The sequence below is a fragment of the Corvus hawaiiensis genome, chromosome 5 (assembly GCF_020740725.1).
Source record: "Corvus hawaiiensis isolate bCorHaw1 chromosome 5, bCorHaw1.pri.cur, whole genome shotgun sequence".
NCBI classification, from domain to species: Eukaryota; Metazoa; Chordata; class Aves; order Passeriformes; family Corvidae; genus Corvus; species Corvus hawaiiensis.
Genome location: NC_063217.1, coordinates 10140734 through 10165335, shown reverse-complemented (window position 1 = coordinate 10165335; position 24602 = coordinate 10140734). Strand labels below are relative to the sequence as shown.

General features: G+C 39.1%; 1 protein-coding gene across 3 annotated transcripts in view; it reads right to left on the bottom strand.

The window, feature by feature from the left end:
* Positions 1–8152: 8152 nt before the first annotated feature.
* The window catches only part of DOK7 (docking protein 7), a 59122-nt gene continuing 42672 nt past the window's right edge, over positions 8153–24602 (bottom strand). For all 3 annotated transcript variants that reach the window (XM_048303518.1, XM_048303519.1, XM_048303520.1), the window contains 4 exons: positions 16025–16090; positions 14882–14953; positions 11924–12076; positions 8153–9924 (listed from right to left, as the gene is read on the bottom strand). In XM_048303518.1, coding sequence (XP_048159475.1) covers positions 9788–9924; positions 11924–12076; positions 14882–14953; positions 16025–16090 — 428 coding nt within the window. In that variant the 3' untranslated portion in view covers positions 8153–9787. The remainder of the gene's footprint in view (positions 9925–11923; positions 12077–14881; positions 14954–16024; positions 16091–24602) is intronic.

Sequence of the window (24602 nt, the reverse complement as noted above, 5' to 3'; positions counted from 1 at the left end):
CAAGATAAAAAAAGTAAACCCAAAAATAGCTACAAGCCATTTATGAGAAAACTGGTTTGGTTTTTTTTCAAATGCTACACACTATTTCTTCCCCAGACTATGGCTTTTAAGGGCTGTTCAGCTTCTGTATCAGAGCAGTAGCTGGGTTACCTTATGAGTTTGTCTTCATCAATTCCCTGTGAATGCAGAACAGAAATGTATTCTGTGCTGTGTTAGAAAGCACAGACATCACTGTGTCCTTCAGTTTTCCCTTTGGCAGGGGGAGAACCACATCTGTGTGGCACAGGTCAGTTTGGTGGCTGTAGCCTGGATGTGGAGGGTCCCACAGCACTGGCTCCTGGGTGAAGAATTTGGACACATGCACTAAGTGCATCAGCAGAGGAGGGGAGCTACACAAAGCACTGAGCTGCTACTGCTGAGCAGTCCTAGCTGGGTTGTAGGGAATGGAACAGCTTTCACGGAGCACATTCAGATCCTGCTGCTGAGGGAGATGTGCTACACACGGGAAAGCAGCATGAGTCTCAGCCTGCACTGAAGGCAGGCACAGCAGCTGTGTGCTCCACACAAGAGGACACAGCACAAAGCTGGGTTTCATCTTCAGTGTGTACCTGAGGTAGGGTATGCTTATCCAAGAATTTCTGAAGAAGTTTGGAAGAGCTGAAGGTGCTGGATTCATGGAATGATTAACCAAGGTCTGATCAGTTACTGAGCAAGTGCAGAGGTGCTTCAGTAGAGGCTTTAGAGGAGATGGCTGAACCAGGCACTGGCTGTACTGTGTCTCTACCTACCACACCATGACAGTAATGGGGCTCAAAGGCCAGGTGGGCTCAAGCAGAGAGAATGCTTGGCCAATGCTGCAAAGTACAAGAGGCTGACAAACTACTTATATGTCACAGTAATTTAAAACTGGGAACAAGTCACAGCTCATCAGAGGCAAAGGTTGGAGACGGGTCAGCACAGTCACCTCAATTTAGTTACTGGACAGAGCTGTTAGTGAGTCATTGGGCCCAAAGACTGGGCACACAAACCTAGAGGAGAACAAAAATTAAAAGGCAGTTGCTGCCCGGCATCCAGCTTCCCCCTGAAATAGTCTGTGGCTGAGTTAGAGTCTACAACAGCATAAGGAAAAACATGAGCAATAGTCTGTTCCTGTCAAGGCTCCTTGGGGCTTTCCCTCCTTTTTAAGATTTGGGGACAGGCTAGGGAGGTGTAAAGTTTGACTCCACTAGTTTCTATGGTCTGCACCTCACATACATCGATGTATGTACGACTGAGTTCATTGTTGCAGTTTTAATCCTCCAAAGACAATTCATATGGCCAAAATAACAAGAGTGGGCAGTGTTTAAAACATTAAAGATTAAAAAATAACTTGAGTCACCAGTCCTGTGTTTCTGTAAATAGCAATAAAAATTCAAAGCCAAGAAAAAAGATATAAATTAGATATACCTACAGTCCTGTACCCTGTGAGAGGTGAATCATGGAATTCATAGGTGAGACTGCATGTAAGAGGCATCTAAAAAGAAAAGAACTAACACATTTAAACAGTGCTTGAACCTTCTCTTCCTTAAGTATTTTTTCTGATCCTTTTGTAATTTTTCAAATTACCAAGTTTTTTAAACCACTCTGAAAAACAATTTGAAATACAAAAGTAGGAGCAGAAAAAGGAGGAAAGAACTGCATTTCTTAGGAAAAAAAATCAGAACATTTTGTATTCTATAGCCAGTCAAATTCTGCCCTGAAAAGAACCTCAGTTTAGATAAACATGTCAGTGACTTCATGTAGGACAGATTTTATTTGTTAAAAAGGGGGGTGGAAAGGAGAGGGAAATAAATACGTAAGGCACTAAATGCAACAAAAATAACAAAGTCTTTCTTTTAAAAAGCACGTCCTACATGTTGGTACAACAGCTAAGATGGCATCATTCTACCAGGACAGATAAGGAACAGCACTATAGCAGATTTATTCCTACAATAATTTCCCCTCTCCCCTCCCAAGGGATCCTGATGACTGATAGATCTGGCAATAGCAGGAGTATTTAAATTCACCAAGTAGAGATCATTTACATTTTGTCAGGTGAGGTGCCATCTGCCTTTCCAGATACCATTCTCGGTGCTCAGGAGCTGGTGGGAGCAGGATCCTTGGCTGGGCTCTCCTGCTTGCTGTGTGTCCAGCTCTCCCTGGGGGGTTCCCTCAAGCCAGGGTTAATGCAGCTTAAGGTAGAAAGCAAGAGACAGGGAGAGCACCTTAGCTTCCTGAATGCGCTGCCTCAACAGCTGATTTTGACTGAGCATTTACCAGTAAGTAGTACACAGGAAGTTCTAAAATACATTTGAAATATATTTTTTCATTCCACAGCATTTAATGAGAATAGAAGAAATTAAGTAATTAAAGTCAATAAATAGAATAGGTTGTTGCTTTCCATACAAACAGATCTACCTTTGTAACTGAGAGCTGGGTTCTGCATATTGTGTATGCATTATGTTATCTAACAAAGTGCTTCCAAATACCAAAATCAACTTTTCCAAATACAAAATGCAGTTAACATGGATTTCAGTCCACTCACCTAACACCTACTGGGAAGCAGGATGTTAATCTATAGAAGAAAAAAAGACTGCATGAATTTCTTTTACTAGTATCTACAGGCATAAAATGGAAGCATTCATAAAATCTGTCCAGTAGAGCCAAAATAAATTCATAAGCTTTCCTCCACAGTAAATATTTCAAGCTGAGCCATATTTGGTACAGCAACAATTGCAACCCAAATGCTTTTATCAATAGCCCTTGAAGCACTTTCATATCCAAATTTTCAAGTATATTATCCCACCACTCAACAAAAGAGCATTCTCATAAATCAAAGAGAAAACAGTTAACAGATACTAACGCTTAACATGTGAACTTTGCTCCTTCACTGATGCATTAATTTATCACAAAAGCTGCACACGTCCATTTTAATAAAACCAACCATTTCAGTCTCAAAGGTTGCCTCTCAGTAACTGGTCTATTGTAACTTAAACCTGCCAATTTCTATAGGCAAAGTGAGCGCTGAATCACTTTGAAATAAGCCTCCTACTAAAATAAAATGTTATTTAATATTCTACAGTTGCAATTTTCCAGACAATTTAAAGAGAGAAGGGAGCTACACTATTTTAAGAATAAACACACTGAGAACTGGAAACCTGTACATGAAAACCAATAATTTACAATGCCTGGCATTGGATCCTTTAGTCCAACCTCAAAATTCAAATTTCAGTTTCTAATTCAAGAAGACATCTGAACCAAAACCATTAAATAAATGGTCCTTCAATGGGGAAAGGGTGCATTTGCTAGTCGTTTCAGATCCCAAGTTGTGGGTCTCACATTTAAATCTGGGATGGAAATGTCTTAGACAATGTTTGCAGTAGGCTCAGTTTGCTGATGTCACTAAACCCTTGCCACCAATCTGTTGTTTCAGGTCTTGCACAAATTGACCCTCATTCTTTGCAGAACTTCAAAACTTTTATTCATGATTGTTAATTCAGGATGAAAACACGATTTTCCAGAGATGTTCTTAGGAATTGTTTTCCTTCTCATTTTAATGCCATATGTACAAACAGCTGTACTAGAATTTTTGAAAGAACAAAACAGCCAGTGTAACCAAATAGGACAGTCATAATTCCAAATCAAAGTACTACCACAGTATGTGTCTGGGATTACAGAAGGAACAGGAGTGACCACGTTTAGCCACAAGCATAACCATGAGAAAAACATGCATTCTCTTCAGCTCCTTCAGACCTAGGAACAGAGCAACTCACCCTGTTCAGCTCTGACCACTTACAGCAGAGACAGAGCAGGGTGCAGTGAGTTTGGCATCTTCACATTGGCAGCATTGATGCTTGGCCACCAGGTTTTATGTTTTCTGGGCAAGTTCTGTCTCTTCCTGCAGTGCTCAGGGCAAGCTCTGTGCTGATGGACAGAGGGACAGGATTCCCATCGCAGTCCACACTGCAGATGTGGCCAGCTGCAGGCTGTAACTTGCACCTTGACAGTTCCCCAGCAGAGCAACAGCAATGAGAGGGTCTAAGCCTGTTAAAGGTTGCCACTGTAAAGGAGGGCTTGGCCAGAGGTAGACATGCTGAAGAGTATTTGCTGTCTGCAGTGCTCCAAAGCAGCACACCTGGGGCTGTCACTGCAGCCACTGCAGGAAAGGCATTCCCACAGCTGTCACTTATGGTATCTTATGGTCACTTATGGTCACTTCTATCTTGTATTCACCATAGAAAGCACAGAGACAGCAAATCCAAGATCAGGTCCTGGGCTTTCAACAGACCTGATCCATCTCTACCAAATACCCCAGCCACTGTAAGTGACACCGGTGCAGCTGAACACAGAATTAGGGGCACCCTCCTCTCAGGTTACGGTGCTCTGTTTCACAGCACTTTATGCTCTTTACAGATACACACACGCTCTTCTGGGGCTGCCCTTCTGCCAGCGCTGGCAAAGGACAGCTGCTGCTTTCTGGCTCTCTGCTGACACCTACCTACTTCATCAAATTCCCAGAAGATATTTTCCTGTGTTTCCCAGTTTGTGTCCAGTACTGCTGGCTGTAGGTAGTAAAAGGACAAAGTGTTACAGAAGCCAAAGGCAGGCCATGGGGTACATCCTCCAAATGTGGCAGGGACGTGGGGGATGATGAATCTGAGCAATTCATTACATAACAAAACTCCAAAGACCAGGTTCCTTTCTGAACATGTGATCAGCTCTATTTTCTGTATATGGGCTATCCATAAATTGCCAGCTCAGCCCACAGATGAGTAAAATTTAACTTATACAATAAAAGATGCTAGGGCGCTTTTATTTATTTATTTTTCTTTCTAAGAATTTCTCAACCATATAATGTTATGTAGAGAAAAATTACTTTCATGCTAAATCTGCTTTCTGATCCCAGTCCCCCACTGCATATTCCTCAAATAAGTTGACACATATTATTTCAGTAAAATGGTGATGTTACATACGCCTCTGTGTACACAGTGGGATAATAAATTTGAATTATTTCTAGATGCTCTGATGCAGGTGAACGTTTGAAAGTATATAAGTTTTAAAGTTCACTCACCCTCAAGTTTTTACTAAATTCAAAGTTCACATGTCAGCTGCACTTTCCGAAACCTGCTCACTGTCTTACAAACCTATTTCTTGTATCAGAATCCAGGTCAAGATTGCATATATTTTCCTGTCACTTATATTCCAGCCTTTCAGAGAAAATTGATAACTGATTTATCAATAACCAACTGATATCACTGTCCTAAGCCTCAGAGTGAGGCTACTCTGAAGCCTGTCATCTTTGGGATGGGATGGGATGGGATGGGATGGGATGGGATGGAATAGAATAGAATAGAATAGAATAGACTATTTCAATTGGGAGGAAGCAATATCAACCAACTAGGCCTACTGCCTGACCAATTCAGGGCTGACCAAAAGTTAAAGCATGTTATTAAGGGCATTTTCCAAATGCTTCTCAAGCACTGACAGGCCGGAGGCATCAACCACCTCTCTGGGAAGCCAGTTCAGTGTTTGACCAGGCTTTTGGTAAAGAAATGCTTCCCAATGTCCAACCTAAACCTTCCCTGGTGCAGTTTTGAACCATTCCTGCACATCCTATCTCTGGATACCAGGGAGAAGAGCTCAGCACCTTCTTCTCTGCTTCCCCTCCTCAGGAAGAGAGGGATGATCTCACTGCAGAGAGCAATGAGGTCATCCCTCAGCCCCTTTTGCTCCAAATAACACAAACCCAGAGCCCTCAGCCTCCCCTCACAGCACTTCCAGCCCTTTCACCAGCTTTGTTGTTCTCTGGACACATTCAGGGACCTTTCCTTGCTTCTTATATTGTGGGGCCAAGCACAACACATAGCACTCGAGGTGAGGCTGTACCAAGGCTGACAACACATTCACCTCTTTTGCCCAGCTGTTCATGCTGTGTTTGGTGCAGACCTGCTCCTCACAAAACTTCGTTTTAGTTACTTCTAATTCTCTCAGCCTTACTCTGCTTTGCTTGTTTTTATTGCTGTGTGATGTTAAACTAACATTTCCTTTCAGCCTAGATTGTAGAACATTGCTTGTATGACTGGTCAAATGAGAGCTGAGGATCTTCCCAAAGAAAAGGTGACATAAAAATATAACAGCATTGTCATCTTAAAAAAACCCACATAATTTTAACAGTAACTCATGAAATACTGTGTCTTGCTCCTGTGGTTATTTTAGCAAATACGTGTCTTATTCCAGACAAACTAGAAGAGAAACTTACCAAAGGGTGCATATTTCAGCATGTCACAAGAAATGTAATCACTCAAATTCAAATATAGTTTTCCAAGCTACACTAATTAAAACTGGTATTTTAAAGCAGAGAGGGAAAATTAGGAATTTTTTCCAGGCCATTTGCTAAAAACAACCCTCAGAGCAGATTTTCACAAATATTTACATGCCTAAAGACATCTACTGGCATTTTCCACGATTAGGTGCCGCAGTGCTATTAAAACCCAGACAACTATTTGGATGGTTGGGAGATTAAATCCCTCCAAACTCCAGCCCTCTGTCCTGCAGCACATTACCTTGGAGAAAATTCCATCACCCAAATATCTGCATATAAAACTGTTCCATAGTAGCTTATGAACAGTGCCATAAACCCCACTGAAGTAGCAGTTACATTTGGCAGTAGGTCTGTCAGGAAGAAAGAGGTACATACACAGCACACCAATGCTTATGCCCAAACACTGCTCTTGCTGACACTGTGTTTTCTCATCACCAAGAGCAATTCTGCCATCTTGAATTCTGCCATCATCAAGAACACCTTACAGAAGTATCAGTCACATCACATTGTTTTGTTGTTCTAATTAATTAATAAGTTGTGCTCCTGGTATGAACAGGAGAAGATCTCTGATAGAATGTTAAATTAAAAATGAGCAAATCCTTCTTTTTACCATCAGAAGCTACAAGTTGCATTTATCTCCAAAGGTGTAGGAGATATCTTGATTTCTTTTACAAAGAGCTCTGAATCTGGAATCATCCCATAGAAATCACAAACTGTATTTTAGATCACTCATGCACATGTTTTATGCAAGGTGTGTGAACAATCCCCTAACTATTTGTACACCACCAGCAGTACTAGAGCTAACCATGGAAGCTCCATGGTGAGCACAAACCTGCTTGCAGGACTCTGGTTTGATTTCCATTGCCCCCAGTTCACAAGTGGAAGGCACATGATTTTATCTCTTTAGGGAAACCTTTAAAGGTTTTCCATTTCTGTGAGCCCCTGTTGTTCAGATGAGAAAGCTCTCATCAGAAATGTCAAGCCTGTAACTTGACAGAGAGGTACCACCTGCAAGGTACTACCAAAACATCAACCAACCAGCTTTTAACAGATGCAACAGTATGGTTTGGACTCCTGCTTTAGCTCCTAATATAACTTAGTGCATGAGAATATAAAGTGAATTTTAAAATAAGTGAAAGTCATCTGTTTTATTTGTTCTATTCAAGGGTAGTAAAAAAAGATTTAAAGAAACAGAAATTACTATGACATACACAAACACATGTGCACAGAGAAACATGTGCATGCACAGATTCACAGCCCTGCTCAACCTGAAAAACATATGGGTTTAAATTGCAATTCCTCTGTGAGGCCAGCAGCAATCTGATGACCTTTACTATTGTGTCAAATCCTTAGCCATGCTACAAGTCCCAGATTCAAAGCAAGCAACATACAGAAAGGGAGCCTTTGTAGAGACCCTGGGTAATATATTTTCCTGGTAAACAGATTTTTACAATAGAAATATTGTAGTTTCATTATACTTTGTCACGGAAAACACTGCATTTCAATGCATGCAGGGAAGCTATGCTCATTTTAAATACTGCATAGTCACATAACAGATTTAACTTTGCAAGTCCACTGGTGGAGAATCCTTGACTGAAGAACAGTTCAGTCAGATAAACCTGGCCCCAGGAAGCCAAGCCCAGTCCAGTTGTACTGAACATGTGTTTACAAAGCAGATCACCACTGTCCACTTGTCAAAGAAAAATCTTTTAAACTTAGAATCTCATAAGAAATACCTCATTTCCCTTCAGAAATATGCTAGGTGGTTCCACAGAAAAATACATCTGAACACAAGACAGATAAGAATTGCAATTGTCAACTCTCAAACACATTATTTTTTTATTTGAGAGATTTCTGATATTTTACATTAGTATTGAGGCTACATTCAAATAAATTTATAGGTTAAATTCTGCCTCAAAAACAAAACCCCACCTCCCATTCAAAGCCACTTAGTGAAACCCTCACTGGCACAAAACTTCCACTCACCAATATAAATTATAATGCATACCTAGAGAACAGAATTTGGCTGTGATATTGGATCTTAAGAGGACACAATCAAAAAATCATAACACCCAAGATGTCACTCCTGGCAACTTCTGGAAGCCAAAGCTGATATGTTATCAGGAAAAATTTGTTTTCTTCATGAGTACATTTCCTTTTTAGTTTAGTGTCACTGCCGTAACATTTTATATAATATTTTATTTAAATGACATTTTATATGAGGACAAATAAAAAGAACAGAAGAACTAAACAGACAACACAACATGGGAAACTAAGTTTTGAATCATAAAATCTCACTGCACAAAAGCAAGAGGTGGCAGACTCATGGTTAAACCTGTTTTACACAATAATATCCTGTTGTGCGTCAATCCTGTAGCATCTCTGGAGACACCATCCTCTTACACAGAACTGGTCTTATGCTACTTAGGGACAGCAGAGAATTATTCAATAAAGTTTTAGATTTAAGGATGCTGGTTTTACATTAGGAATAGTTTTCTTGATATAAAAGACTCTATTTTCAAAAGCGAATGTTTCTTTTGAATATTTTGGTTTTAAAATACGCTGTGTGAGAAAACTGAGACCTGATTTTCAAAGTGGTACATATGTTCAGCTCCAGAAAATTGCTAAAAATTACAGATACCCAGCAACTACAAAATCGAACTCATGGTTTGACCTAGGCTTTTTAAGAACAGAAGCACCCAAAGGCCCCTTCACATTATTGTGGTTTATAGACATAATTAAATAACTTGTTTGTGTGCTCTTGTCTGTTTGCATACTTATGTGCATCCCTGACACTACAGCTTTTAAATCTGAGCAACTTTAGCCAAAGCTGCAGGACTCAGTGAGGTATAAAACTGAATTATCCTTAGGTATAGTTGAGCATGTCCATAAATAAGCATATAAATTGGACAAAACTGTACCTGCGAAAAAAGCAGGCACTGAATTTTCTTGCTTTTGTAAGAGTCCATTAATATATTAAGAGAAGTTTTACGTATTTTATACACTCAGATATATACATATATTTTATCAGTAATGTGTGCTTACATACAGACATATGCAAACGTGTACACTTACCACACACACATTCCCTTATCTACAGACATTCAAGTTCTTTATTTTCAAAGAAAATGCCACCATTCAATAAACACTGAAATTGGTTCCAGGTTCTCCATGATTTTAGAATTATAGAAAAAGGTAACTTACATCTGTCATTGCATATGACAAAAAATCTGGACTTTACAACCAAATTAAAATAAAAGGAAAGACCAAACACACCCCTCATGCTACCAGCTTTCCAATTAGGAATCAAGATATCGGAATGAATCTGGTATAACTGCAAGAAGCAATGGCAGCTTTTGTGTGAGTGTTTTTTATAATAAATGTTAATCTTTTGGAAGATGAGTTAGTATCAATTTGTGGTAAGCACAAAGTTCTTTCCTAGACAGGTCACTGCTGAGCTCCTTTCCTCTTCTGCTCCAGCTCCTGCAGGCGTTCCTCACGGCACTGCGCGTGCTGCGTCCCCACTTTGTGGGCTGTCTCGGTGGCTGCAATGTCAATCTGGGCATATCGGGATGATCCACCCCCTGAAACACCAAATGGAATCCTGTAAAAGACTACAACCTTCATGTATTCCTGAATAAACAAGCTGTTGTGAAACTTCTTCCACAGATTTCCTGGATGATCCTGGTCTGGTCTTATAGCAAGCCATATAAAGGGAGTAAGATGATAACCACAACTAAAACAAAACACCTCAAAAGCTTTGTTATCTACATATTTTAGTTGTCAGGTTTTCTTCAAATAAGCAAGTGAACCACTTGCATTTCTGACCCAGGTTCGAATCTCCACCGCTGTTACTCCCAGTCAATGACAAAATTGAACTTGGCTCTCCCACTTTTGGGAGGCTTCCTCACCAAGCTATGGATCAGGAAATGAACAACATCTGGTATTTGAACAGAAAACACTTACGGCAGCTGGCAGTGTTCTTCTTTGTCTGGATTAGGCACCCTGTGACTGTTTACCAGAGCAACCACCTTCAGCCTCACACAGAATGACATTAGCTCATTTTTCTTGGCAATAGGGGAGACAAAAGCTGCTCAGTCTGTTCAGGAGTAAAATACTTCCATAAGGCTAGAGGCTGGGAAAATTTTAATATGGAAAAAATATATATATTTTTGGTCATTAAAGGCACCTTTAAAGTTCCACAATTCGAGATTGGGAAGGTAGTTGACATTTAGGAAAATTTATAGCATTTAACTCTTCATTTTTAATGCTTTGGTTCATTGTCTTTAAAATTAAGAGAAAATATTGCTTTTACATTTCAACAAGATGTTGTAAAGAGAGCTACATTAAGGTCTGGGAGAAGCGTAGAATTACTTAATGAAAACCATAAAAACATTAAAAAAACCCAACAGGAAAAGTGCTAGCATTTCAAAGTTAATAAAATTGCTGAAATTAGAAGTATAAAAATTAAAATTATTATAGCTGGGAACTATAGATGGAAAACCTATTAATATCAGATGCAAGCAATTAAATGCCAAATTCTGATGAGGGGCTTTCTGTAGCAAGGACTGCATCTCTAAATGACAAGACATGGCAGATCTATTGCATGCTTATGTGTTAATTGCCCAAGTTAAGCATTAGATGTAAAATATCTAATCTAAACAAAAGAATTTTAAAAATAAATAAATAAATAAATAATTGGGCTGGCATTCTCTCTGCAGCACTTTCACACGCCCTCGTGGAGAGCAGATAGAAGAACACTGTGTTCTGCTCTGATTCATTTGCTGCACGGCTCCAGAGCCAGTGTCTTCAGGAGCAAGCCCTGTACACCTACACCCACAGCCCTGTTTCTGAAGCCAAGAAAGAAAAATGAGGTAAGTGTAGTCCTAATATGCAATGAAAATCTTGAGAACACAAGCAAATTACTGTCTTTCAAACTCCAGAGTTTGAAGTGTTCACTTTAGAATGAGTGCACATACAATCACCTGTCAAAGGGATGCAACATCTTATAGAACTTCATTACTCAAAAATCTTTTTCAAGAAGAGATGCCAGTTAAAAGAACTGCCTCACAAACATCCCAGGGTTCAACTCTTCTGTTAGCAAAGGCCTGTGGGTAAATCATTGAAACATTCAGGTTGGAAAAGACCTCCAAGATCACTGAGTCCAAATTTTGACCAAACACCACCATCAACTAAACCACAGCACTAAGTGCCATGTCCAGTCGTTTCTTGAACAGTTCCAGGAATGATGACTCCATCACTTCCCTGGGCAGCCTGTTCCAATGCCTGACCACCCTTTCAGTGAAGAAATTCTTCCTGATGTCCAACCTGAACCTCCCCTTGGGCAGCTTGAGGCCATGTCCCCTCCTGTCACTGCTGCCTGGGAGAAGAGGCCAACCCCCACTTGACTACAACCTTCATTCAGGCGATTGTAAGAGAGATAAGGTCCCTCCTGAGCCTCCTTTTCTCCAGGCTGAACATCCCCAGCTCCCTCATCTGCTCCTTATATGAAATTATGACTCCCCATACCCCACACATTCTGCATATCCTTTGCTGTTTAAAAAGTATCATAGACTTCCTTACCTCTTATGCTTGTGCTAGATTCTTGAAGTTCCAGTTCCATGTAGTGAAGCTGTTTTTTGGAAGTAGGGCTGACAGGAATATTAACATAGGTGGCTGTCTCACTGTGGGGTCGATCTGGTGTAGGGATATCAGCTGAATAACCTACTGCCCCTTCTGAAATAAATAACATGTTACAACAGGTGCTGTTTGCAATGATCCAGTTCATACAGAGACACTGAAAGCAAACACTGAGCAGCAATAACTCTGCTTGACAAACAGGACATTCCTCGGTGGTAGATGGGACATGACAAGACTAAAATTTCTACTTAAAATATCCTGAAACACTGATCAAGTCAGGATCTATGCAGAAGACCATAGACCACAGACAGGGATCTTGCTGTGTTATAGCAGAAAGCAAACACTCTGCAGACATTTCCAGCAGCAGGACTGCCTCACAAGGCTTCCAGCTCTACCTTAGGTTAGTAAAGCTTTATATGAAGTAATTTGTTCTAGGAAGATGTGAACTATTGTATCATCTGCAAGAGGGAAAGCAGAATCAGCAGGGGCTCCTAAAGCATGTCCTGAAAACAGGGACTGAAGAGCTGTTCCAAGCAAAGGGAAAGCAAACCTGAGGACACAACATTGACAGGTTCCCTGTGCAGAATTGAAAAAGATAAGAATGATGACAAGTGGGGACAACAAAGTATTAAAGGACTTTCATTGCAGGTAAAAAAAAAATAGCGGGAAAACCCTTCTAAATAGTGAAGATCATAAGAACACTAGAGGAAATCCCACAGAGTTTTCTAGAAATCTCTAAAAAAAAGACACAGAATAACACTGACTAGGAAACAGTTCCTATGAAATGATTTTGACTTAAAAACAACTTTTTTTGTCTACTGGTTTAATTCTCAAGACCTCATCTAGCCCTACTTTCAATTATGCTAATCTTGTCTGTCCGTTCAGTCCAGCTGGAGTCCTTACCACTGAACACTTTCTCCTCTTCAGTTTGAAACAGAAGAGTGCAGAGGAAAAATAGTATCACTTTGAGGTTCTCCTTTTTCATTAAGTTCTCCTATTTAGCCCTTCCTTGTCCCCACAAAGAACTCGTACCAAATCTTTTTTTGTCCAAACTGCTGCTTTTCCTTTTTGCCCATTGAGACAGTATTGAGATGTGAATATAGAGGCAGTAGGGTATCAAGACATTTTAGAGCATAGGGAAGAATGACTTCTTATATCCAGACAACAGCAGCAGTGATTAACAATTGAGGGAAACTTTTTCATTTTCCTGGAAGTATTATGAATAGCAGAGATAACTTACACAACGTTAGGTAACAGTAAGGGCATGTTCCAGGATAATGGAATCTCCCCAGGCTTAAGCTGTTTAAATCAAAGGAGTCTACTATACAGTCTAAAAATTGAAAAGACTGGAAATTTGGCCAATTTTCTCACAGATTTTTATAAAGAAAACATCGGAACACCCACAAAGTATACAAATATTTCTCTGACAGTCAGATTTCAAGTTGTTGTTGCAAAGCAAGAACAGGAACAAAATTACAGAATCAATGCAGAATCAAATGCAGAAGGGATTTTTATATTTTCATCAAACATCATTCTCAGAAATTATTTTCAATTGTTGTGTCCAAAGTATTTCAAAGGAATTTGGCCTGACTGAGCAAGAAGGGATTCGGTAAAATCATAGCACTGAAAATCTGCATCACAAATAGTTAGAAGTTGCAAGCAGGTGACAATCTTAAGTACAGAGTCACGAACAGTCATGAAGGAAAAGATAATTTTTGAAGTCTTTCTGTTTGCTGTTAAAGTGATGTAACAGAAGTATAAGTGAAGCATCCTCAAAGTTAGCTAGCCTGAAAACTAGTAAGCTTCCCTATAGAACTAAACAGCTGACAGGTTTAAGGAAGCTGAACATCATACCTGATGAAAACAAGCCAAGTGATTTTCCTGAGAACTGAAAAACCACACATGGAGAATCGGTAGGGCTTTGTGCAAGAAAAGCTTAAGAAACACACAGAAAAAAAACCCAAAACCTCACAACAGTCAAATATTCTTCTCAAAGGGAGGAAGTAGGAAAAAAAACAAGGAAACAAGGATAAAGTTGGGCGAACTGGAATGGAAGGAAAGGAAAAGTCTTCTGTTGTTCAGTCAGTGCTGTCCCAATAGAAATTGTGCTTTCTTTGTAAACAGAGGAATACTTGGGTTTTCATTTTTCCTTAAAAAAACCAAACAAACAAACAAAAAACCCAAACCCTTATTAGATATTGAAAATTGCGCTATATTTGTGTGAAGAGAAGGGTTTATTTAAAAAGCACACAACAGTCAAAAGTTCCTACTAATGAAGACATGGTGCAGTGAGAGAGCCATGGACAGTTCTTTCAGCAATCCCTTATGGGTGGATAGAGGCAGGAGGTGCTTCCAAGAGGGGTCAGAGGGCCAGTATTTGAGAACATTATGAAAGGAGGATTTGAGAGAAAAACAGACAACAATGTATGGTTACAACATTCTGAAAAAATTGGTAGAATATCATGATTGCTTGAAGAGAACAGGGGAAAATGTAGGAATCAAAAGAGATAGTTAAGCAAATAACAGGAAAAGAGTAAAAGTGAAAATTCAGTGGCCCTCAACTGAGGGGACAAAGAAAGGAAAAGACTGTAATTGGAGAGGGAAGGAGAAAGTTATATTTGAAACTGCTGTTGCAGCCTTTTTTTCAGCAAGTGTTAGTTATTCATATTTTCTACCCAATATAGGCACCATTCTCAGAAATGAACAATAAATAACACAGAAAGAAAACCAGCACTATAAATAAAAGATATGTGTGTGTGCGTGAGTGTGCATGTAAAGCTGACATGTTCAAAGGGCAACACTTCAAAAATAACACTTAGAAGAGATCTCAACAATTTAAAAAAAAAAAAAAAAGGAAAAGGAAAAAGAAACCTTTAGTGACCTCTGATGCAAAAATCTTACCAGGTTCCTCAGAGCTAGTTGGAGTTCCAGGTTCTGAAGGAAGTGTTAGCATCTCATACCCCCCTTTAGGACCTAGAATGCAGGAACACTGTTAATGGCTTTGGCCTTATAAATCTGTACAATACAATCAAAGCATATGCTTTTCTGGTTTTGACTTGTAACCTTCTAAACTAAACAATCATACAGAATAATCTCAGAAAGCATAAACAGTGGCTGGTGCTGACTGTTCAGTAATAGTGATGTCAGCATTTCCTCGTGAGCGTAATAACACCAAGGAAATAAACTTTAGGACACTTTTACAACTGTTCACACTGAAGGACACTGAAATCAACAGTGCATTTTGCTGTACATGAATGTGGGAGCAGAACTATCTTGAATGCATGAATCAGGGAGCAATGCGTGGGTGATCTTGGGAGCATCTGGAACATTCTTGTTAAAATTCCACCTCCAGCATGACGGATAACTTCTTGATTTCTGAAAAACCATAGAAAATGCTTAAGCTAGCCCTTACAAAGGCAACTTTGCTTTCCAAGTGCAAATCACCATCTTTAAAAGAAGCCAGGCTGCACAACATCATCGGTCTTTCCCCAGCATGAAGCTGAAAAAAGATGCCCGCATTTCTTCACGATCTCAGACTCCACCCCAGTTCAAACCAGGCAATCAAAAATGCTGTGTCCACAGAATGAAAGCATTACAATTAATTTTGAATTACAAACACACATAATTCTATCCGCTGGCAGTGTTTTTTTCCTCCATTATCATGAAGAAGTATATTTAAATGTGGTGGGTGTTTTTCCCAGCATATTATTATTAGGGTACAGGATTTCTCATGGCCTGAGATGAATTTTTTTTGGTGGGTGCCCTTTGTTAAAGTGATGGCAGATTTTACTGTTGTGAATAAGATTACTGCTTATACTCTGTCACTTATCTCATCTGTCACTGCCTCTTCTAAACTTATCCCATCTGTCAATGCCTTTCTGACAAAAACTCCTCAAAGCAAAAAACCCAAAGAAATACATAAGACTTACAGTAGGGAAGCAAATCATGCATTACCTTTAATATTTTCTGAAGTTTAAAATAATTTAAGTTTAAACTAGTTTCAATTTGCATCCACACACGTACCTCATAATCACTTTTACTTACCAGCTTGGAGACTGTGCCCTCTATACACTTTCAAAGACCCAGAAGCTGCCATGACAGAAGCACTACCTGTTTTCAAAGACAGAGATTCACATTGAATCTAAATACCTGTTTCATTTTTAATAGATGTTTCTGAAACATCTAGAAAAAAACAAAACAAAACACTAAAAATTACAAGTCATTGTTCTTCATTCAGGCTTTTTTTTTTTCCAGTTTTTGCTAAATTCTTTATCCTGAGTTTGTGGCATTAAAATCTAATTGTGTTGTTTTCTTTCTTCAGAAAGAAAGGATGCCTTCTATAAAATCTAAGGATGCTGTCCCTCCCTGTTTTTGGTGAGTACTACCTTCCCCACAGGGAAAGCTGTCCTGAGCTAAGAAGTAAAATGGCAACATGAATTGAGTGGGGAGTTGCCTTTGCAATCCACAACGTAGCTTTAGCAACAACAAAGTTTAAAGAGTTCATTAAAATCTGATCAGACTGGCTCCAAAACCTATCTAAGTGAATGAGAAAGCTGTGCCACACTTCAGCAGTCCACCACCCATGTTTAGACATGGATACACTGGGCCAGTGGCAAGGGAACATGAGGTATCTGGCTTCCATGGGGATTGAATCCAGGTCACAGCACATTCTTGTGAAACATGCTCCCAGTGTTCCTGCCAGGAGAGCTTCACCTTGGACACACCAGATGGCACAGCCAGTCTCCCTTCCCCAGCCTGACTCAGGCCAGCAGGCAGCTGTATTTGGGAAATTTGAAGAAACAAGAGCTATCAACTCAGAAATCTGCACGGTGGCACCCATGCAGTGTGGCTTGTCTGCACACACACATTCCTTCTTTAACCAGCAAACTCATCAGCATCATCCCCACCTGTTGGGTGCTGGGTTACATCACCCCATCCAGCCCTGAATCTCTTCTCTCTCATGCTGTCACTGTGGGCACCTCAATCGAGTTGAGTGGCATTTACTTCCTCGCATGAATAATTGTGAGGGAACTTCTTGTGCAGTGGATGGAACTGAACAGGAATCAGGTGGGAGGCTGAGTGTATGAGTAACCCTGCCACTGGTGACAGGGCGGCTCTGCCATGTGCTGCAGGCTGCTGGGATTCACATATAAAATTAACACTCTTCTAAACTGATGAATAGTCTCTGAGCAGGTGAGACACTGCTCTGCAAATTGTTTTTAAAATAGCGTCCAAAAATTACCATAGCTCTTATGCAACATGAAGAAATTCTGTAAGATAAATATTCTGAAATATCTAAGAAAACTGCGTGGCCCGGGAATCTAAAGAAAATGGCAACTTCTTTTTTTTTTTCCTGTATAAAGTACACATACAATTTTATTTCTAAATCTAATGGTTTCCAAGCTTGTAAAATTAATCCTACAGTTTTATAAAATAAACCTAAAAAACCACTCATTATTTCACTTAATGAGGACAATGGATTAAAACAATAATAAGAAACTATTTCAGAAGGGCACAACTGAACTAAAACCTTTAGTTTGTTGTCTTTATGTACATGAAAGCATATATATGGTAATCCAAGGCTACAAAATTCAATTTTAAAGTACGCCATACTGAGAATCTGATTTTGTATTTTAACTAATGAGATCAGATTGTAGAAACCTTTACATACTCTGGTGAGGACTTAACAATGTTATTTGAAATGTTATTTGAAATTTTGTTTTTAGCAAGACTGCTGATAAAAATAAATGCAAAAATAGGACAGCCCCAGGCTAGCTGATTTACTTATATTTTCACTGTAACTGATCTTCCTTTCTCTCACATCAGTGCATCCTGTCTCTGCATTAAGAACATCAGAATATGTTTTATGAAACCAAAAGCCTCACCTTACTTTGAAGAAAGATTACAGCCTTATGCTAATTCTAGCTTCATCACAGAATTAATGTGGGGTTGGGTTTTTTATTCCCTCAAAAACTTATTGCAATTCAGCAGAAATTATTCCAGAGGAAATATGGATTTTTAAGTAACATTTTTAGGACTTGTGAAGAACACCCAGGACAGGAAAGGAGATTTAAAACAATAAGATATTCCAATCCATTTATGGCCAAAGTTTTCCCATTCAGAGCTTATTTAAAAGAACTATGTTAGTGTTTCAGGATTTGACCTGTTGCATTTTCCTCATTTTCAAATCTGGCAACTAACAAATATTTACATAGTCAAATCTCTCAGGGAATTTTTTGAAGCTTTGAACTACATCATACAAACACGTGTCAATAGAGATCAACGTAGATATTTTCTTCCTTCTACTTTTCAGCTGGTGTATCAACTGGTTTGTTTCTTATTTAGGAATTCTAGGATAACGCAGGAATGGAAAAAGCAAGTTAGCAAGATAAATTTCTGAGCAAATAAAGTGTCCAGCAGGAGACAGATGCTCCCTTCCATCATTCTTTTCTTTGTACAAAGGATTGTTAAGAATATTTTTTTTTCAGTTTCCCCTGCCATCCAGTTCTGTGTGGCTAACTCGCTCAAGTCTTTGTCAGAACTGAGTATCTCATCAAGAGAGTTATTTCTCTGCTATTTTCCTCAACATCTAAGAGGAAGAAGGTATTCAAAACGTGTCAAAATAAAAAAATCTGCAGGATATTTGGCATTCCTACATATGATTAGACTCAAAAGTTTAATGTAGCTCAGTGAAGACAACGACTATTTGAAATATTTTTCTAACTTTACAGTCATTGCTTTATGCTCACCCTTCAAAATTAACGAGTTAACAGCACATGTTCTACAAGAAAGAGCCAAGGAAAACAAATAATAAAACAGAGGGAAGATGGAATATAAACTATAAACTGAGCCCAGACAGTTTATGTTTTCAAATCTTGCAACTTATTATTACATGACCATGAGGAGACACACACAACACTGTGCTGCATTTACCAAGTGATCGCTTCTCACTGCCCGGCCTCTACTCTGCCTTCAAGGGGTAGGTCACAAACTCTTCAGTCTGGGCTGTTAAATTTCCTGACAAGGAGTCAGGACAGAAGAAAACACCACATTCTGTGATAAATTCCCACTTCCTGTTGAATTAAAACTACCTTTATTATGAAGAACTTTGACCCACTCAGCCAAGCAGCATTCCCACCTCCTCCTTTGAAAACAAATACCTTGCCTGATAGAGCATCCAAAGGCTAAAGCAACTGATTGACAGGAGAAATACAGCAAGTACACCAGGAGGTTGTTTCATGCAAATGTAATAGGAGACTTCCAATGCTGTATATTTGCCATATGAAACTTCCCTGCATGTTCTCTTCAATTTTCAAAGTAATTTCATATATTTTCTACTATACAAATAGCATTATCTGCAAGGCATAAAAGCTGAAGGGGATACTTAAAAACACTTACTTGCTCTACAGATTTCACCATATTCAGAAATGCCTCTTGTATCTTTCACAGACAACTTTAAAAGTGGTAGAATCACTCAAAATTAGAAATGCATTCAAGCTCACTGTTCAAATATATCTATTTAGTCTGCGCAAAAAATAACAGAGGATCTAACTACCTCTATCTATTACTCATCTTCCCATACTGTGGGCCATTCCAGTCCAGCCTCCTATGCATAAAAATGCAAAAGTGTTAAGCTAGAATTATTACCATTTTCCTGTGGCAGGAAATTCAGTGTCTGGGGTTTTTTGAAAAATACACCCTCAAAGATGCTTTACATACATTTACTTCAAAAATCTTGACACATCTAAAGCTCAGGATCTACACTGGCTAGGAATGAAGGTCACACACAAAAACAAAATTTAAAAAAAACCTTGAAGTAATCAATATATGTGCAAATAAGTTCTTTGTGTTCTAGAAGGCTGGGATATGTCAATTCCACAGATTTCAGTGTCAGAGAAGGCATGGGGAAGCAAATCAGGAATACAGAAAGGACAGAACTAGAAGGTCACTGTAGCATGGGCTTACCACATTCTGCCACCCCCCATCCAGAGAACAGGAACCTGCTGGATCTGCTCAGCCCAGAGGATGAAGCAGCAGCACTGGGATCATTCACTTCCCTGGCTTCCCCATAGCTGTTTTATGGACTGTTTTCTTCCCCCCCGGGAAAAGGCCCCTCGTACTTCAGACAGTCACCAAGGCCAACATTAAGCTTGTAAATACAATATGTATTTTAATCAGCTTACTTGTTCTGAGCTCCTATATTTCTTCCCCTACAGAATTAATTTGAGTGGACTTGTAGAATAAAGCAGGACCAAGAAAGAGCATGCCACATTATGGCAGGGTATCATTAATCCGTTTCTCATTATAGTGATGCTCTTCTATTACAGTGTTTAGCCCTATAAAGTATGACATGACATATCTGTGGTAGACACTGTTCAACACACAGTCCTTTACTGGCTCAATAAAAGTATCAGAGTGCACTTGGTCTTCCTATATCTGAAGAGCTGACAACACATATCCTGAAAAAAAGTGAGAATTGTAAGTTGTTTTCAATCTAAGCAACAATAATCTCAAGAGCATGGCCCAGATTCTTCTTTCTCATTGCTCTCAATTAATTCCTTGCAAGATGACTCCTAAGCTTGGAATAAAAGTATCAGGCTGCATAGGTATACAATAAAATTTTTTTAAAATGCACAAAAATTGTGCATATTTTTCCATCATAAAAGCTAAGCTGTCAGACAGCTGACTTCATTTTCAGCACCTGCTGTATACTTAATTTTATTCTTTCTTTTTGTCTGCCTGCCTTGAGTCCCTATCTACCTAAGAAAAATTTAATAGAGATATAGTGTTCATAATCAGCATTCAGGTGATATTTTAGCCGAATTCCAATCCACAGCATTGTTTTATGTTTATTCCTTAATTCATCCCCTCAGAACATTTCCCATCAAGCATTGTGTAGGTTTGGTATTGCAAGGAAAGAGGCTGTCAGAGAACAAGAGTGTCAGTTGCAATGCTGATGAATTTGCTCCTATGGAATAACGAGAAAAATGGAAAAGGAGAGCGATTATTTACGAGTCAAAAAGCAATATGAGCGTGCACTGCTTCCCTGGGAGCACATTTGTTACTTGCCCATTCAACTACTGTCTTTTGCAAAGCCAGAGCCTGTGGCACAGAGGTAGAGGGAGATCAGACCTCCCACTAGGGAAGTTTAATTTGAGTGTTGAAATACTCAGGGCTGGGCCTGGCTCCTGGGAATGCCCAGGCAACCAGCTTCCCTGCGGGAACTGGGACAGGATGAAAGTTTCTGAAATACGGTGTATAGAGCTGGCATGAAATGCCTTCTCCAGGGACTGCAGTGTCCTTAAGAACTTCTGCAAGCTATTCCAGCTCCCAGCCTCCCTTCTCTAAATAGGAGTCTTGGGATTCAGACTGCTCAGCTCATTTGAGAGGGGTTGGCAGTTAAGGACAGAAATAGTGGCACTTCCCTAAGGACAAAAATAGTGGCATTTCCCCTCCACACAAAACAGCCTCATGGTTTAAACATCATTCATGAAGCAGGATTGCTGTGACAGAGTTCTACTCAACTGAGAAAATACAAATATTTTGAAGGAAATCATGCACCCTTATAAGTAAGAGCTGGAGGTTCCCTATCTAAGCTGTTGCAATGGAATGGAAAGGAGAACAATATTTAAATCAGAGGCCTAAATTACAATGAAAAACAGCACCACTGCGAGGAAATACATTTTAAATGTAACAATAGTAAAGGACTTCTGATGATTTGAGGTGGATTAAGGATTCTCACTGCAGAACATGGTAAGTACACACCTGTCAGACATACACAGATGTACATCCAAACCTCAGGGCAGAGGCTCTTGCTAGACAGCTGCTTCAGCCCTGTTTTTCCTACAATACTTTCTGGTACTTATAGTACCAGAAAGATAATGAAGATAATCACAAGCTCTTCAGTTCACCATCCTGCGAAGGAATGCGCAGTCTATTGTTTCATCTCTCAACACTGAACGTGCATCTTATTCATGATCCCTTAACTCAAAGCACGTAAGCAGTTCCTGAGTAAAAGACCTACGTACATATCTCTGAAACTGCAACCACTAGATCAAGCTACAGGATTTCTCAAGCAGTCATGAGAATCTCTGTACAGGTCCCATGAGAACTGCTTACACAAAATGTACTAAACTGAGGTGTGCCCAGAAACCAGCAGTCTCAGAAATCTAGAAATCTGAATCATATTTTTGAACCTCTATCCTGTCATGGTATTATGAGGTCCATCATAAGTATAAATGCAGTCTATTATACTTAAGAGCACACATTCTCACATCATACAACTCCAAAGAATCCCTTACCTTTATCTGTAGCACAAAGCTATGATAACAATGGGAACATTTTCCTCCTACAAACTCAAGTAATCTAATTCAGTCTCTCTTTCCAGTCAATATTTACAAAGTTATTTATAACAAAGGCAACCAAATTATTTAAAACAGAATTATATGATTCACCCCAACTTGTTTTTTTCCATCTAGTAATACAACTTAGAATTGTTGCCATATTTAGAACACTTTTCTGTTTGCCATTAGAATGAAACACGTTTCTCTAAAGTTGCTGAGTCTGTTGCTCAGCATATCTAACTAAAAGCAGAAAGAGAATACCCACATTCACTACCAATAAACTGAAAAATATGGAAACAGTTGATCCTTGACTGTTTAATTCCATGTCTTGCTACAGAACTGAGACATTCAAGAGCAAAACTATTGGATAGAACATTTGTGCACCTGTAGCCCAGGAAGGAGGAGGTTTGCATTCTACAGTGTATTTGAATGAAAATAAGAAAAAAAACAAATGTATTTCTGAGTAAGTAAACTGCTACACTAGGAAATTTTCTAACTGGGTATTGGGTCATTGTACGATCACCCATGCTAGAAGGGGTATCTTGCCATGTATATGCACAATACAGGCTTTGAAAGTAGTTACCTCAAGTTAGTGTGCCTTTATGCTATTCTCAGCTATGGATTATAATCTCTCATAACAGAGAAACATAGTGAAGTTCTAATTCAGTTCCTTTAGTCCAATAGAACAGTGTGAATGACTGCTCAGCATCCTGGGACCTTCAGTTATTAGGTTAAAGACTCAAATGCTACAGAATTATTTTGAAAGCTTTGCAATGCCAAGTTCAATTATACTTGAAATTTTCACACGTATGAAAGACAAAACTTTAAAATGAAATATCTAAGGACAATAAAAATGCAGTGAGACATAGAAAACTTCAGCTTCTTTTGCATTCTGAAAAATAGTGTAGTATTGAAGAATGAAGTTGTACCAGTATATTAGGACTTTTGAGAGATGAAACCCCATAAAAAAGACTTCAGTCACTGGCTTTAGATGCCGCATTTGCCTTAAGCATTTATACTTATTACTACAAGAGTTCTTTTCTTAAACTGTATTTTCCCAGTGTACCAGACAATAAAACCCACCTGCTCAAGTTTCTTCAGTCTTGTATCTTCTCTTTCTGCTAATATAAAAATCTGTCCTGTATTTCTGCATTTCCAATTTGCTCCATGATAGTTTTTATCAAAACAACTAACTCTCTCATATGCATGAGTAGTCTGAGATTTTTTTGTCACATAGTGTTTGCATTCACAATTAGCTTGACACTGAAATTAATACAAAAATAACATTCTGCCCACCACATGCAGCTACAGACCCAAGTTTCCCTGTATTTACACACACTTTAATTGTAAGTGTTCTGCTTTCCTTGGTTTGAGTGAAGGACTAGAAACTTGAGTACCAGAGGGAAAGATAAAATTAATGATCCAATCTGGGCTTCTACTTACACCTCTATAAGTCAAGAGTAATTCCATTGACTTGAGTGGAATAACTAGCAACAAGATCTGCTAAATGCTTCTGGATTTTTCTCCTGCTAAGACAGACTAGTGAATAAAGTTACTTTTAACCTTCTCCAGAGACACCTCCTGATCCTGAGTGCCTTACTGGATTTGTTCACACAAGTATCCATAACTACACTGCTTTACATATTTGCCAAGGTTTTTAAAAGTAATAAAAAACAGCACAAAGAGCTGTTCTATGTCTATTTGAGTTGGGCAACCTATGAAATTTAATGGATCTGGTGAATTATCAGGTAAACTATTTAAGGAACACAAAGGCATTTAAAATACTAACCAAATTCTTTGCATAGATCTCTCCAAGATCTAAGATGGAGTGCACAAAACCAAACACTTATGAAATGTTTTCTTTGAAGCAAAATGATAATTCAAAGGTCCCAGACGAGTTTGGCTGCATTAGACAGGAACTCAGGTGACCAACACATTCTACTGATAGGAAGGTTTACAATGCAAAGGTGCCTTTGCCTAAGTAATCTTTCCAGGCCAGATACTCAGTGTCCTCTCATCAGTGATTTTGTTGGTCAATCAATAGTTTCACTGACAGGAGAGAAGCATCTCCAAGTTGCTTCTGGTAAAGATTCATTCCTGAGGGTTTGTGTTATTTAGGAAACTGGCCATACACACTGAACATAAAAATCAAGTTTGCCTTTGGTGCTAATACAGCCAAAAAAGAACAATTTCTAGTTTTCTTCGAATATGTAAGTAGAAAAAGCACTCAACAGCTTCATAAAGGGTCTGACAACTTTGAACCTCTTCAGATTAACAAA